At 50.0% G+C, this 16762-nt stretch overlaps 1 protein-coding gene and 1 long non-coding RNA gene across 2 annotated transcripts in view; one reads left to right on the top strand and one right to left on the bottom strand.

Annotated features, from left to right (window-relative positions):
• Nucleotides 1-1324: 1324 nt before the first annotated feature.
• LRRN4 (leucine rich repeat neuronal 4) lies at nt 1325-16215 on the bottom strand. The gene is made up of 5 exons (XM_008538097.2): nt 15995-16215; nt 14209-14869; nt 12828-13032; nt 5940-6077; nt 1325-4316 (listed from the first exon to the last, which is right to left on the bottom strand). Exons 2-5 carry the CDS (start codon nt 14858-14860, stop codon nt 3074-3076), a joined length of 2238 nt encoding a protein of 745 aa, XP_008536319.2. The 5' UTR covers nt 14861-14869; nt 15995-16215; the 3' UTR covers nt 1325-3073.
• LOC139078030 (uncharacterized) overlaps nt 12990-16762 on the top strand; it is a 30067-nt gene continuing 26294 nt past the window's right edge. Inside the window, exons 1-3 of the long non-coding RNA XR_011530729.1 lie at nt 12990-13122; nt 15148-15247; nt 16064-16387. This is a non-coding gene — a long non-coding RNA (uncharacterized lncRNA). The remainder of the gene's footprint in view (nt 13123-15147; nt 15248-16063; nt 16388-16762) is intronic.

Genomic DNA, 16762 nt, shown 5'->3' with positions numbered 1-16762 from the left:
GTGGTGAGGCTGGAGGTGGAAGTCCCACTAGACCACTCAAAAGGACCACTCAAAGGCATATTGAACATGTCTCAGCAGTAAAGTATGAGCACACAAAAATTATGTTTAAGAAAGGGAGAACTTGAAATAGTTATGGGAAAAAATAGAATTTTGCATTTCCTTGTGCTTATTTGTGGTTCAGTGTTGATGCTGTTTGGAGTGACATGAGTTGGACACATAATCTCTTTAGTGTTAAGATCTTTTTTTGAGGAAGATTAGCCCTGAGCTAACACCTGCCGCCAATCCTCCTCTTTTTTTTGCTGAGGAAGGCTGGCCCTGAGCTAACATCTGTGCCCATCTTCCTCCACTTTATACATGGGATGCTTACCACAGCATGGCTTGCCAAGCAGTGCCATGTCCACACCCAGGATCCGAAGTGGCAAACCCTGGGCTGCCAAGAAGCGGAACATGCGAACTTAACCGCTGCGCCACCTGGCCGGCCCTCGTATTAAGATCTTAATCTGGCTCTGGTTAATATATTTTTTTCCACCTCAACTCTTAGAAAAGTGGTCCAAGTCTCCTCAGGGTTTTGGGCATTGTGCTGTTGTAAAACATGTAAATTCTGCTAGTTTACAAAACATTGGAATCGTATTAGGCATGTTTGAGTGGATATTCATGCATACCGACTCAAAGCATGACAAATACATTTTGGTGCCTCCACATAACAGACTCAATCTTGATAGCAGGCTAAAAAGAGCATGGGATATTTTAATTACATGTCTGAGGACTTTATGCTTTAATTAGTTAAATTTTTGGCATTTGCTTTGCAATTTTTAATCAGGAACTGGTAGCTTTTAAATCACTTAGTCCAATTCTCTTGGTTACATATGTGATGAAACTAGGGCTCTACCTTAGGCTTTTGAGAGGCTGTTTCAAAAGTTCAAACCCCTAGAGATATATAATACGGTTCTGTTATTCAGGTCAAACTTGGATATATGCTCAGTTTCTGCAGCAGGGTTTCTGTGCTGCAGCACATTTTGAAAACAAAAGATACATGGGAATCAAACTTGATTTTTTTTTCTTACAGTAGAAATAAATGCTGTCATGGGTTGAATTGTGTCTCAAAAAGATGGGTTCAAGTTCTAACCCCCAGTAGCTGTGAACGTGACCTTATTTGGAAATAGGGTCTTTGCAGATGTAATCAAGTTAGGATGAGGTCATACTGGATTTGATGGGCCTTAATCCAATGCCTAGTGTCCTTATAAGAAGAGGAAAATTTGACTTCTGGGTATATATCTGAAGGAAATGAAGTCACTCTCGAAGAAATATCTGCACTCCCATGTTCACTGCAGCATTATTTATAATAGCCAAGACATGGCAACAACCCAACTGTCGATGTATGAACGGATAAAGAAAATGTGAGATTTTATATGTGTAATGGAACTTTATTCAGCCATAAAAAAAGAAAATCCTGCTATTTGTGACAACATGGATGGACCTTGAGGGCATTACACTTAGTGAAATGAGTCAGACAGAAAAAGACAAATTCTGTATGATCTCTCTTATGTGGAATCTAAGAAAAACAAGTCATAAAAACAGAGTAGATTGGTTCCCGGGGGTGGGGGTGGGGGGTGATGGGTGAAGGTGGTCAAAAGTACAAACTTCCAGTTCTGATGATCCCCAGAAGCCAGCATGCTGAACTATAGTTAACAATACTGTGTGGGATACTTTAAAGTGGCTAAGAGAGTAGATCTTAAAAAGTTTTCACCACACACAAAAAGTAATCATGTGAGGTGATGGATGTGTTCACTAACCTTATGGTAATCATTTCGCAATATATACATGTATCAAATCATCTCATACAGCTTAAACTTGTACAATGTTACATGTTAATTATGTCTCAAATCTGGGGGAAAACAATTTTTAAAAATGGGAAATTTGGGCACAGAGACGCAAACAGAGAATGCCATGAGACAACAGAGGCATAGACTGGAGTGATGTATCTGCAAGTCAAGGAACCCCAAGGACTGCCAGCCTCCACCAGAAGCTCGGAGAGGGGCCTGGGAAACTCTCCCTCAGAGTCTCCAGAAGGAACCAACCCTGCTGACACTTGACTGGGGGTTTCTGGTCTGAACTGTAAGAGAATAAATTTCTGCTGTTGTAAGCCATCCAGTTTGTGGTAATTTGGTACAGTAGCCACAGGAAACTCACATAAAGGCTAATGTGGAAAATTGAAATCTAGAAATATGACTGCCATTATAATTTCATAAAATCACTTTTTCCCCTAAGTTTGTATAAACGTGAAAAAGGATGTGGTAAGACATCCCCCACACAGATACAGATCAGAAAGGCATTGTCTGATGCCATTGGGAGCAGAGGAATGCTGTGGCCTGTGACTAGAGTCTTGAGGTTCTCTTTTGCTCATTCTTTCTAAGAAAAAACTTCCTGAAGCTCATGGTTCCTTTGTCCACTTAGTGTTGGATGAAATGCAGTAAACACTGACTTTAAACAGGACAGCTTTTTCCTGTGTTTCACAAATGTTCAAAGACTGGTTTTAAGTATAAAGCTAGAAGCACATTTTATGCCATACCCTGAAATGCAACTAATAAACCCGGACGGCCTCAGGCAACATAACCAGCAGTTCTCCCTCAACCCCAGTTTGCAGACTGACACCACCAGAGTTGATTCCTTGAGTAACGCGTGCCTTGGCCAGACCTTGACCATGAGGGAACTTCCTCAGATGACTTGAGGCCGTCGCTTCCAATATGGCAAAAGATTTGTTTTATCCCTTCCTACTTCCACACACAATTCTATTCTGGCCGCTGAGGGGCACTGATTGCTGAAAACCCAAATAAAACAGCACACAAGAATGCCAGGTGGCAGTGGGAGTGGTCTGGTGTGGACCAACCATCAGTTTCTGGAAACAGACTGAAGTAGAAGGAAGGCAAGGCATTGTTCCTTGGGCTGAGAAACAGCGTGGCAAGTTTCGTGTGTGCCCAACGAGTGCTGGCTTCAAGGGAACTGGAGGCGTTGAGAGCTGACGGGGCCGTTGGGACCCTCTGTATCTTCCTCTCTGCACGGAGGCCGCCTGTTCTCAGCTCAAGTTCGATTGCAGGAAGGTTTGGAGCTTCAGCGGGTAGTCAAAGGCTGGGTTTTGGTAGGCCACCAGGTGCGTGTCGTAGCGCTGCCGGCGTGGCGTCCGGCCCCGCCTGCAGAGACATGCGGCCAGCAGCAGGGTGCTGAGGAGCAGCAGGCCACCAGCGGCGCACAGCCCCGCGAAGAGCAGCACGAAGCTGGGCTTGGTGGTGAAGGCGGCGCACGGCCCCCTCCAGCCCGAGGCCCGCGGGAGGCTCAGGCCCGCCCTGTTGGCCGCCAGGACGCACACGCGGTACGTGGTGCCCGGCGAGAGTCCGTACAGAGGGTGCTGCCGGGCCGTGACATAGATGTCCCCCACCACCGACTGGTTCCCCGACGAGCCCTCGGGAGAATAGTGGATCTGGTACCAGCGCACCACCGAGTTGGGAGCGCACCAGCGGACGAGAGCGGACGTGTCGGTGGTCTCCGACACCGCCTGCAGCCTGGGAGGGTCCGGGATGGTGTCTTCCCCGCTGAGCCCGGGGCACCGGCACCGCGAGCGCCTCTGCAGCTCTGCGCACGGGGTCTGCAGGTGCTTGCAGGGCTGGTAATCACAGGGGACATCCTGGGGAGGCGCTCTGACCTCCTCCTTCTCCCTCTCCTCCTCACTGGAGTCATCCAACAGCAAGACTGGAATGCTGTCGTCGGAAGGACTGGCGTGGGGAGCCTGCAGGGTGGCCTGTGTCCTCCGGTCCGTCTGGGGTGTGCTCAATGAGTTCCCGGAGGTGGGGAAGAGACCGAAGCGTTTGCTAGCTGATGCGGTGGAGGCAGCTGAGATACTGGGCTCAGGGACAAGCCAGGCAGCATGTTCTTGGTGCTCTGTCCCAGCTGTGCTTGGGGCCCTGGGGGGAACTCTGGAGTTGCTGAAACCTACTGTAGAGAGGGCAGTGGAGGAGGTGGTCCCCTCCCTGACACTGCTGTGCAGCCATGCAGCTCCAGTGGGGGAATCCACAGGGAGAGAGGGGGGCTTGGTGACACTCTGTTGGCCTCCTGCAGGTTGAGTGGAGGGGGTTGTGCTCCTTGGGGTGGAGGGACCCTGTGTAGCTGGTGCATGGGTGGAGAGGACAGAGGAGGGTCGGTTGGAATCAAGGAGCGTGGTGCTTTGGTCTGAATGGCACACACTGGGCAGCTGGGAGAGCAAAAGAGGGGCTGAGAAGATGCCGCCGGATCCTGCAGCTGGTGTGCACACCGTGTCTGCTGCCCTAGAGGGAGGCCAACTGGTTAGAAGGTATTTGGCTCAGAGTTGCTTCTGTGCTGGGCTTTGAGTCCTCAGTGCAGACAGCCCCTCTTGCCAAGACTTGTCGACATGTCTGCCAGGTACACATGGTACACACTCTACAAGCACTGTGAAGGGCAGTCCTGATTGTCTAAGCGTAGTCTGCCATTTTATTCTCACTTGTCTGCTTCCTGAACGTGAGTACTAGTAACAGCACTCATCCTAGCTAACATTTACTGAGTGCTTGCCACATGCTAGGGACAGTTGTTAGCACTTTACTGTATCAACTAATTTAATCTTCACTACCTTATGAGGTAGGCACTATTATCCACCCCCAATTTACAGATGAGAAGGTAGAGGCACAGAGAGGTTAAATAACACTGCCAAAATCAACAGTAGCAAGTGGTGTGAAGAGCCTGCCCTGGGGCTGGCCCCATGGCCGAGTGGTTAAGTTTGCACACTCTGCCCCAGCGGCCCAGGGTTTCGCCGGTTCGGATCCTGGGCACGGACAGGGCACTGCTCATCAAGCCACATTGAGGCGGCATCCCACATGCCACAACTAGAAGGACCCACAACTAAAAATACACAACTATGTATCGGGGGGCTTTGGGGAGAAACAGGAAAAATAAAATCTTTAAAAAAAAAAAAAGAGGCTGCCCTCTCGACCTCTGTATTAATACCAGAGTGAGACCCTTCACTGCAGAGGGTCTGGGTGCTTGCCTTTGGAGGCATCATGAAGGGAGAAGGGGGCAGACTGAGCCCCCCTTCACAGCCAGGCTTGAGTGGGAGGTGAGAAAAGAACCCCCACAGGTTGGGGCCTGTCTCCCTAAGTGTGCTGCAAGGAGGCCAGGTTAGCTGGTGGAGCTGGTTTGAGGGTTTTCAAGACCCAAGGTGTCTCCAGGCCTCATCCTCTCCTGATGGCCAGCCTGGGCGTGGCTCCCCACTGCAAAAACAGCTCTTGCAGCCAACAGCCAATGGGAAGTCTTCATAGGACTTCTCCTGTCCCACAAGAGTTCTGCAAGCCCACTGGTCTTGGACTGAATGACCCAGGAGGCCAGGCTCCGTCATGGGGACTCCCTGGGGCCCAGTGGTTAATTAAGAGCATAGTTTCGGAGAAAGAGAGATCCTGCTTCCTCCACCCAGAGGCTCCTGATTCTAAGCAAGTACCTCTCCTCTTTGGGCCCCAATCTGCTCATCTGTCAAATGGAGCAATGATAACACCGCTTTGGCAGAGACAAGCTAGCTGTTCACTTAAATCATTTCCTTTTCCTACTGGGCACACAGCTAGACTACATTTCCCAGCTTCCCTTGCAGGTAGGCATGGCCTCCTAACTGATGTCTGGCCAATGAAATGTGAGTGGAAGTGATGAGCATTTCCTCCTGCCTGGCCCATTAAGACCACCCATGTCTGCTCCTCCATGCTCTCTGCCCCTCTGGCTGGTTGACATGGAGGCAGAGCCTCCTTCACCGGGGTCCCCGAGTGTGACTACAAGGAGGAGGAGCCACCCGACTCAACACTGCCAACCTGCCCAGCATGGTTACATGGGCAAGAGAGAAGCTGCGAGAACTTCAGCTCACCCCTCAATCATCTGTTTTGTGAATGTGTTACCTGCTTAAGACAGTCCTCTTTGCATCCATGAGGAGCCAGGACAACTCACAGCTGCAAGTCAGGGGGTTGCCAAAGAGGCTGATGGAGAGGACCTGGGAGGAATGCAGGTTCCAAGGAGGGAAGGAACTCAAGTTGCAGCTGAAATACACAAAAATCAATTAAGTCAGGCTTTTACAATCAGGTCAAAACTCTTCCCAGAGAGTCATGGTGGTGTCATGGGAAAACCATGCCATTGGGGGTTTGATGATATTACTTTGGGCAAACCCTTCATGACCTTGGACTTCATTTTTTTCATCTGTAAAGTGGAGATACCAACCCAAGCCAGTCAATATCATCCCTTGTATCAAATGGGGACAATACTCCCCTGCCTGCTGGTTGTATCAAAAAGAGTCTGTGACGATGAGAGTGTTTATAAATGTAAATCTCTAGACAAAGTGAGATATTATTACACACCAGTCACAAGAAATGGGAGAAATTCTTAATTAATGAGAACACTCTTCAATATACACTATTGCAGTTGAAGGGTAGCTGATGGCACTCAACACCAGTCCTTTGGAAGCTGCCTCACTGAAGTGTATTAGTTAGCTCTTGCTAAGTTTCCCCAAAAGTTAATAGTTTAAAACAACGAATATTTGTTCTTTCTCATGATTCTGTGGATTGGCCCAGTGGTTGTGGGGCCAGCTCAGCTGGGGCCAGATCTAGAATGGCCTCATCTATCTGGAACCTCAACTGTGTTTCCTGGGCCCTCTCTCCATGTGTCTCTGATCACCCAGGAGGCTACCCCAGGCTTGTACACCAGCAAAGGAGGGAAAATTCCGATCCTCAACTGCTTTCAAGTCTCTGCTTATATCACATTTGCTAATGTCCTACTGGCCGAAGCAAGTCACATGGCCAAGCCCAGCTTCAAGGGGTAGAGAATAGACTCCAACTCTTGATGGGAGGAGGTGCAAAGTCACATTGCAAGGGGGTGTGTCTACAGGGATGTGAGGAATTACTGGGGCCATTTTGTGCAGACAGTCTACCACCCCTAGCGATGGCAGGTCCTCTCTTGACTGTCTGCTCTTTCTTCCCTAGAGTGTCACAGAGCATTTGGCCTCGATTCCCTGAGTCTCCCGGCCTCTTTTACACATACTCAGTTAGAATTCAACATGAGCAACAGGAGCTGCTCTTCACCTGCAGGTCTCTCCCGTCCAAAGGCTGGCTTTCCTCCACCTGCCTGGGAACCATCTGCCTTCTCCTACTGTTCTGGGGGAGATGCTCACATGATGGGTGAGGAAGGACCCACCACCCAGATCTGCTCCACCCTTCCTGGCTGGTGGAGACCTGACATTTGTCCCCTCTGGAACACCGGATATATGTGTGTGCCATCTATATTGAAATTTAAGCCATGCCCACATATATGAGTATATATGTGTGCATGTTTGTTTTTAGCAAAGTTCACAGAGCTAGAGTGGAAATCTTAGAATGGGAGTTTACTTACCACATCATGGTGCAAAGGAAATATTTTTCTCATTGCCTGAAAAGAACTCCCATATTTTTGAGCAGGTAACATTGCTGAGCACTTTACATATATTATCTCATTGATATCATTATGACAACTCATATAATATTTTGAGGTAGGTAATATTTTACTCATTCTTCCAGGTAAGGAAAATGAATCCTTTCCTTATCTGGCAACCCTTTCTGCCACCAATGCAACCTTCACGTGATAAAGACAAGCTGTGTTACCATCCACGTGCTGGGGAACAGAGAGGCTGGCTCACATCCTCCTGTGGGTCCACATTTAGGTGTTCTCTGCGTCTGAACTGACAGAGCCCTAGCATGGAAGAAGTTTCCATTTGCTCTCCTCAATACACTCTTTTCTCTTCTTTGTTGGAGTGCAGTCGGAGGGGACTGTGGAGGCGTTTGGCCATGCTGGGTTGGCAGAGCCGTCAGGAAGGCTCCCACCCCTTCTCCTGTGGGTGCTGGCTGTGCCAGGGCACCCGAATGTCACCCAGTGTTTATCACAGATAGCCTCCCAGGGGAGGTTGTGGGGGAGCTAAGGAGAGCAAGGGACAGGTTAGGCTGAGGAGGGGGAAAAAGGGTCTAGCAGGGCAGGTGGCATTTAATGAGCTTTGGAGGTCTGAGAGCACCAAGAAAGCAAGTGGCTCCTACTCCGCAGCGGGAGCACGGGTGGGGCGGCGGGGGCCTGGATGAGCCAGCTAAGGAACTAACCCTTCCCCATCAGGCCATGGAAGGCACCAAAAGGTTTTCATTTCGCAGGAGACTCAGACCGCAATTTAGACAGATCTCTTGGCTGAATGTCGTGACTGGATTACAAGGATTCTTAACCTGGCATCCGTGAAGACAGGGCCCGTGAAACTGGATGGAGGGTATTACTTCTTTACTTTCACAAACTTGTAACTGAAATTTACTATTGGCTTCAATAATGAATGAAAGCAACAAACCACAGGTGAATCACCAATAGGAATCACAGATATTTCCATATCACTTTTCAGTAATTTCCTGTCATTTATAATTACTAAAATTATGGAAGTTATTGGTCCTGCTACTGGGTTTTGTTATGTAAGGTGTTAAATAAAGAAGGACAGTACACAGATATACATTCCTAAAACACATATTTAAAAATATGTTGATAACTATAATTGGATTCTTTGTAATCCTATGTACTTTATTTTATGCATATAAGAATATTCTTCTGAATGGACAGCTAATCTTCGACAAAGAAGCAGAGGGCCTACAATGGAGAAAAGAAAGTCTCTTCAACAAATGGTGCTGGGAAAACTGGACAGCCACAGGCAAAAGATTGAAAATTGACCATTCTTTTTCACCACACACCAAAATAAACTCAAAATGGATCAAAGACCTAAAGATTAGGCCTGAAACAATAAGTCTTCTGGAAGAGAATATAGGCAGTACACTCTTTGACATCAGTTTCAAAAGAATCTTTTCGGACACTATAACTCCTCAGTTGAGGGAAACAATAGAAAGAATAAACAAATGGGACTTCATCAGACTAAAGAGCTTCTTTAAGGCAAGGGAAAACAGGATTGAAACAAGAAAACAGCTCACTAATTGGGAAAAAATATTTACAAGCCACTTATCCGACAAAGGGTTAATCTCCATAATATACAAAGAACTCACACGGCTTAACAACAAAAAAACAAACAACCCAATCAAAAAATGGGCAGAGGACATGAACAGACATTTCTCAAAAGAAGATATGAATATGGCCAATAGACACATGAAAAGATGTTCATCATCGCTAATCATCAGGGAAATGCAAATCAAAACTACACTAAGATATCACCTTACACCCGTTAGACTGGCAAAAACATCCAAAACCAAGAGCAACAAATGTTGGAGAGGTTGTGGAGAAAAAGGAACCCTCATACACTGTTGATGGGAATGCAAACTGGTACAGCCACTATGGAAAACAGTATGGAGATTTCTCAAAAAGCTAAAAATAGAAATACCCTGTGACCCAGCCATCCCATTACTGGGTATCTATCCTAAGAACCTGAAATCAGAAATCCCAAGAGTCCCTTGCACCCCTATGTTCATCACAGCATTATTTACAATAGCCAAGACGTGGAACCAACCTACATGCCCAGAAACTGATGATTGGATAAAGAAGATATGGTATATATACACAATGGAATACTACTCAGCCATAAAAAAAGACAAAATTGGCCCATTCACAGCAACGTGGATGGACCTCGAGGGTATTATGTTAAGTGAAATAAGCCAGTCAGAGAAAGACGAACTCTATATGACTCCACTCATAGGTGGAAGTTAATATATTGACAAGGAGATCTGATCGGTGGTTACCAGGGAAAAGGGGGGGTGGGGGGAGGGCACAAAGGGGGAAGTGGTGTACCCACAACATGACTAACAAAAATGTACAACTGAAATCTCACAAGGTTGTAATCTATCATAACATTAATAAAAAAAAAAAAGAATATTCTTCTGAGAAACATCTGTAAGCTTCATCAGACTGCCACAGAAGTCCACGGCACAGAAGAGTTTAAGACCCCCTGTACTAAAGTGTGGGCCCCTGAAGGCAGAGTCGCTGGTTAGAAGGCCCTTGGTAAGTGGGGTAGGAGATGATGAGAACTTGACCTAAAGCTGCCCTGAAGGGTGGATAGGAAAGGGCTGGCATAGGAGCTGTTGAGGATGAAGACCAGGCAGGACCTGGTGACTGGGGAGCCAAACTTAAGAGTCATCTACACCTGCAGCGACTCTTCAATCTGCTCCCATCTGACTCCATTGAGAATGAATGTCACCGACCCCACATTATGCTAAATCTTATGGTTACTCCTCTGTCCTCAGCTGACTGGCCCTCCCAATGGCATTCAGTTCTGCCAACCACTCCCTCCTTCCTGAAACACTTTCTTCTCTTGGCCTCCAGGGCATCTCATCCTCCTGGGTTTTCTCCTATCTCACCCGTCGTACCTTGTTCCTCTCTTTTCCTGGTTCTTCCTCTTCCTGATTTTAAAGGCTGGGGTTCTTTAAGGCTCATTCCTGGGCCCTCTTTTCTCTAAATCCTTCCCTGGTGATCTCATTAACTTGTATGACTTCAAATTTCATATTTCTACTTCCAAATTTATATCTCTGGCTCAGACTCCTCATTAGAGCTTAGACTGATGCAGTATTGTTTAAGGTTATCAGATGTGGAACCAAACTACCTGGGCTCAAGTCTTGATTCCACCACTTTATATTTATGTGAGTTGGGGCAAGTTACTTAATGCCTCTGTGACTCAGTTTCCTCATCTGTGAAATGGGGGTAATGACCAAATCCTCCCCCACCAGGTTCGTATTATTGTTATTACTGGGCATTTGCACTAGATGTCTCACAGGCCTTTCAGCATCCAGCAGACAGTTAGATACATGAGCCTGGAGCTCATCGGAAGGCCTGGGCTGGAGATACCTGACTGAGCATCTTCAGTGCAGAAATGGTGGAGGAAGCGTCAGACATGGCTGTGAGGACAGTGCTGGAGTAAGCAGTTAGGGTGAGAAATGACATGCAAAAAAGTTAGAAGTGGAAATAGTCAAGGACCTTAAGAAGGCCTATCCAGGAAGGCTGGAGAAGCCCCATGGCAGCAACCTGAGGCCAGGGGACAGAGAGGGTGAATAACGAGGGAAGAATCAACAGGGGGCTCAATGGACAGAGAAGCATCCACTGGACTTAGCAGCTGAAGTGCCACTGGTTCCATTCGATCATGGAGCTGAAGCAGGTGGTCAGATTGCAGTGAACAAGAAGTGCAGGGGTGAGAGGAAGTGGTCACCACTATGAGCCAGGGATGCCTGCTTTTCTCAGGGTCTGGGTTGCCTTTCTCTGCTGGCATTCACCTGGTGAGTCTGAAGATATGGATCAACTATATTCTTCTTCCAGTCTGATCATTAACCCCACGTGTCTTATAACACAGTACGTGGTGTGTGCCTCTGTCACTGATCACAATGTATTGTGATGACTGGTGGATGTCTGCTGCCTACACTGAACTGTGAGCTCCCTGAAAGCAGGGGCCATGCTGTTATCACCACCACTGCCATCATCACCATCAACATCATTGTTGTTACTAGTATCTCTACCACTATCCCCATCAGCATCATCACTGTCATCACCTGATGCTTCCTCCACCATCTCTGTGCTGAGGATGCTCAGTTAGGTATCCCCAGCCCAGGCCTTCCGATGAGCTCCAGGCTCAGGTATCTATCTGTCTGCTGGATGCTGAGAGACCTATGATACATCTAGTGCAAATGCCCAGTAATAACAATAATACGAACCTCTTGTTTTGTGCCAGGCATTGTTCTAGGCACATATCCAAGCATTTCCTCTCACAACAATCCAGTGGGGGATGATTTGGTCATTATCTCCATTTCACAGATGAGGAGACTGAGTCACAGAGGTGTCAAGTAACTTACCCCAACTCACACAGCTAGTAAGTGGTGGAGTCAGGACTTGAGCCCAGGCAGTTTGGCTCCACATCGGATAGCTTATACACAACGCTGCATCAGTCTGAAGCTCCAAGGAGGAGTCTGAGCCGGAGATGATATCACTCTCATCAACATCATCACCATCACCTCATCACAACCACCATTATCTTCACTAATGTTACAGAACACACATCACGTGCCAGGCACCACGTGCCACAGCTATGTGCTCTGCATGTTCTGTCTTCTTTTTCTTCATGACAAGTCCCAAAGTGAAGTCCTCTGGTTGTGTGGAGCCAGCAGATCAAAGAGAGAAGTGGCTACGTTGACAGTGATGGTGGGGCAAAGGTGCCTGCTTCCCAGGGCCCAGAGGTGGGCCCCCAGGAAAGGAGGTGTCCTGGGATCATCTTCAAAGGGACATTGCCCTTCCAGTTGAAGTCAGGATAGTGGTCGCTCTTGGGAAGGAGAGGGGGTGTAGTGACACTCTGGACATTCACTGGGCCAGAAGGCACCAACCCCGGATCCCAACTGCAAGCAGGACCCTTATACCCATCCACCTTTCCTCCTAGAGCCGCTCAAACCCTGGAAGGGACCGACTCGCATAAACACCTGGGGAAGCAGGTGAATCCAGAAATCGAGAAGAACCTGATGCCTCATCCCCTCTTTCCACTGCAGGTTTCCCAGCTTGGACTTAAAGGAAACTTCACATGCATGAGAGTTTGGAATTTTAATATTACTCCAGACTGGACTGAACTGCATGGTTTTAGGCTTGGTGGACTATCTGGGACCTGCCTAAGATATTACCCAAAGGATGAAGAAGCATAAAACCCCAGAAAGGATTTGAAGGAGCAGTAGGAGGAGAATTAAGGTCTGGTTTGTTCTACAAAATGGTTATACCCACTCAACAAACAGTGTAACGGGCGAAAGTCAGCCATGTGATTCAGAAACACTTACTTCTGGAGTAGAAGGACCTGTAGGTGAGGAGTATCTTGAAAGATGTGTGTATGGACAGAGGTAAGAGCTGGGGAATCTTGACAATCCAGCTGCTGCAGGTCCGGGGTCATCTTGAAAATGTCTCCCTCCAGGCTCGTCAGCTGGGGCATCTTCCTCAGGTAAAGTGACGTGAGCTTCGGCAGGTCTCGGATCCACCCTGAGTGCACTGAAACACAGAGGGGAAACTGCCCACTACCCAGGAAGGCACAAACCCAGCAGGCTGGCACGGCATTGAGGAAACAAAGAGAGTGACCAGGTGAGTCGTGAAGGTCATTGCTGAGCTTGGGCACAGTTGGCAGCTTTGGGAATCTCAGAAGCATGGGCCATTTCCGCCAGAAGGGCCCTCGGGGATGACCAGTCCTTCCTTCCTTCCTTCTAGCTGGAGATGGCTGAGGCCAGAGAGGAGAATGATTGGCCATTGGCCTAAGGCCACACAGCTGGGAAAGGTCAGAGACAGGACTTGAACGCAGGACTGTCTCCAGGTCTCCTGCTGCCCCAATCTCTTGTTTAGCTTCACACAGAAATGCCCTAGACTTCAGTCAGAGGGCTACCGGGAGTGGGGAAATTTTTGAGAAAGGTCAGTAAGGAGAAGAGGAGCAGGGCTGGAGAAGGCCCAGAAACTTAGTTCTGTGGCTCTCCTGATAAATGGAGGACATGCCCCTTGCCCTCTGTTTCCTCTTCTGGCTCTACATTCTCTTTGTGGTGGAACAGGTGATTCCAGACACGCGAAGTGTTTTTGAAAAATAATAAAACCAGCCTTGTGAATCAGAGTCAGAACACGCCAAGCACAGGAAGACTGGTATTCTCACCTCCCTCCTGTGTCTTGAACGATTCAACATTCACAGAAACAATTTTAGCCAACCGAGTAGAAAAATCACTGAATTCCTCCTCAGATGAGGCCCTCGCATCAATTGCTGCATGTTAACTGCATGTTTACTGCTAAATTCATCCATTAACTAGCCCCAGAGCGATTCTTCCCCATTCTACAAGCCTTTCCCAGCTCTGCTGGGTAGCCGTCGAACAGAGGAGCTGAAGATTTGGGCTCTGGACCCAGAAAGCCTGGCTTTGGATTTGGAGGCACCACTTCATGAGCTCTGAGACCTAGGCCAGACATTCACCTTTCCGGGCCTTGGTTCCCTTATACGCAAAACGGAGATGATCATTCCTACCCCTTAGGACGCAAGGAGTTAATCCCTGCCTGGCGCTTCCAACAGGGTCGGCTTGGCTCAGGAAATCCAGGTGGGGTTACCTTGGAGCGGTACAGTCCCTCGAGGAAGTTCACAGCCCTGCCCCGGGAGCGCATGCCCACCCGGCTCTGAAGCCCCGGGACGCCCGGACTCACCCCGCGGCAGGAACGTGCCGCTGAGGTCCAGGACCTCGAGCGCGGCCAGGGGCGCGCCGCCCGCTCCGGCGAAGGCGGCGTCGGTGATGCCCGCCTGGGGGCCGCGGCCCAGCGCGGTGCAGGAGAGGTTGAGGAGGCGCAGCGCGGGGAAGCAGGAGAAGGCCCCGGGCTGCAGCGCCTGCAGGGGGTTGCCGGCGAGCGCCAGCGCGCGGAGGCTGGGCAGCGCGGGCCCGCCGCACGGCGGCAGAGCGGCCAGCCGGTTGTAGCTGAGGTCCAGTGTGCGCAACCCCGCCGGCCAGCCGGGGCCCCAGCGCAGCGCGGCGATGCGGTTGTGGCGCAGCGTCAGCTCCTCCAGCTGCGGCAGGTGGCCGAGCTCCGGAGCGCTCAGGGCGCCCAGCAGGTTGTGGCTGCCATCGAGGCGGCGCAGCGCGCGCGGCAGGCAGCCGGGGAGGCGCTCCAGGCTGCGGTTCACGAGGGTCAAAGTTGTGGCCCCTGCGAGGGGGAGCCCCTCGCAGGGCGAGGCCGTGCCGTTGCTGGCCCCGCTCTCCCAGGGACCCTGCTGTGTGAGTCGGAAAAGAGGGGTCCTTTCTTGGGGAGGCCCTGCTGGGCTCAGGCACAGCACCGTGGGCAGCAGCAGCAGCAGGGCCCACATGGCGCGTGGCTGGGGAGAGAACAGCGGGACAGCCCATTAAATCCAGCGGAAACCCCAAGGAAGGAGCCGATGGACCCCCCTACTCCCGGGCTCTGAGGAGGCGCACAGGCCCTGAACGTTTCCTGAATGGCGGGGGACATTCCCCAGTGTCATTGGGTGTGCAGTGACTTTGCCTCTGCCTGCTTTCCCCTACGTACATCATCTCCCCCACGTACACTGTGGCTCACCTTGCCTTTCCTTCTCCCAGCGATGCCCTTCTCTCTAATTCTGTGGATGCTAACCCACAGGTGACCTCTTGCGGAAGACCTCCCTCGTCTGTTCCGTGGGGGCCTGAGCCGTCCAGTAACTCCCTCTGTCTACTTGTCCCCATCCCATGAGCGTCTGGAGGTAAGGGAATGTACCCTTCATCGCTGTGAACTCTCCCCAGGCGCGCAGACGCTGCTGCATAGACGTCTGTTAATAATGAGCCGCTGAGGGACCTCAGTCTGGAAGAGGCTCTGCTGGGATATAAACATGGGACCTCAGGAAGATTTTGTCCATCCCAATAAAACTCAGTTTCCCCGGTTTTTCCCCTTAGAACTGCCCAGCCGCAGTTGAGTCGGGTTGGCATGTGACCTGGTTTGCAGGTCACATTTGAAAATAAGTTCTGGAGTCTCTTTCTTGGGAGGACACTCAGGGTTGCCTTCTGGAAGAAAGGAGTCCCCAGACAGCTGTGAGGCTTGGGAACTTGGAGTCAAGCATTTCCTGGTCCCAAGAAAAGCTAGGGCTCCTGAGGTCAGCCCTGCCCAGAAGGGATGGCTGAGGGCTTCTGGGTGTGGAGATTCTGGAGTACCCAGGATTGCACAGGGCAACTGGGAGATCAGGTTGGGGTAGATCAAGCAGCTCTGGGCTGGTTTGGGACCAACAAAACTATTTTTGACCAGGTCTGGCCTTGAGGTCACTGCTTGACATCCCCCCCATTTCTGCAGCTGTGTATTCTTGCCCTGGCTGTCTCTGCTGACCATTAGGTCTCTGAACAATCACCCAGCTTCCCTGGGAAGGACCTCCCTCTTGATGGTTGGGGGTCAAAGCAGTGAGAGAGATTCTGGAAACTAAGGCCCGGAGTCCGTTTGTCCTGCAGTATCTCATACTCACCCGGAAGATGTCCTTTTGGAGCGTGGCACCCCTGGATGACCCTTTGCAGTCTCCAATCTTGTCTTATAGATTCCAGGAGCCAGTGACTTAGACAGCAACTCAACTCTGAATTCCAGAGGGAATTCTGTTTCCCAGATGCCGCTGCCCTGGCCTGGCCGAGCCCCCACCCACTGAGAGAGCCTGAGATCCCCCAGCCTCTGGGGCCCCTCCTTGCCTACTGAGCCGTGTGGTCTTTAACGGGCACCCTCACTGCCTGGCTTCTCCTCCCACTCTGGGCCTGCGCCTGCCCCTTTCTGGGCCTGGCCCCTCCTCCCAGCCCTCCCGCAGCTTCACTGGCCTTTCACCACCTTTCCAGGCCTGAGGAATGGAGGGAGTCAGCTCTCCAGGGCCCAGGTGAGTGCTGAGGGCGAGTGGGCAATGTGAAGCAGAGGTGGCACCAGCCCTTCCCAGGAATCTGATCCTCCTGCCGGTGGCTCCCATTTCCTGGGACAGTTAGAGGCTGACTGGTGAACGAGCATGAGGAGGAAGGTGCCCCAGTTCGTAGGAAGGCATACATCAAAAAGTGGCAGGAGAGAGGATCCTCAGAGGAGTCTAGGGTTGGGGGCAGGCTCAAACCGGATCCAGGAGTCCCCAGGAAGAGTTGGTTTGGTTTCTCTTGGACCCAGTTTGGTGACAGCGTGGATGTTTGTCTCTCATAAGGAGTGGGAATAAATAAAGAGGGCAAATATACAGAAAGAACATTCCTGCCCCATGGCTGGGGTGATTGAT

This window comes from Equus przewalskii, chromosome 21 (assembly GCF_037783145.1).
Source record: "Equus przewalskii isolate Varuska chromosome 21, EquPr2, whole genome shotgun sequence".
NCBI classification, from domain to species: Eukaryota; Metazoa; Chordata; class Mammalia; order Perissodactyla; family Equidae; genus Equus; species Equus przewalskii.
The sequence above is the reverse complement of the archived record's forward strand: the minus strand, read 5'-3'. Positions and strand labels throughout refer to the sequence as shown.

Coding starts and splice junctions, on each gene's coding strand:
- LRRN4 (XM_008538097.2), bottom strand. CDS start 14,860: ATGTGGGCCCTGCTGCTGCTGCTGCCCACGGTGCTGTGCCTGAGCCCA. Junction 13,033..14,208: donor CGGCACGTTCCTGCCGCGGG/GTGAGTCCGGGC, acceptor TCTGTGTTTCAG/TGCACTCAGGGTGGATCCGA. Junction 6,078..12,827: donor CAGGTCCTTCTACTCCAGAA/GTAAGTGTTTCT, acceptor TGTGTATTTCAG/CTGCAACTTGAGTTCCTTCC.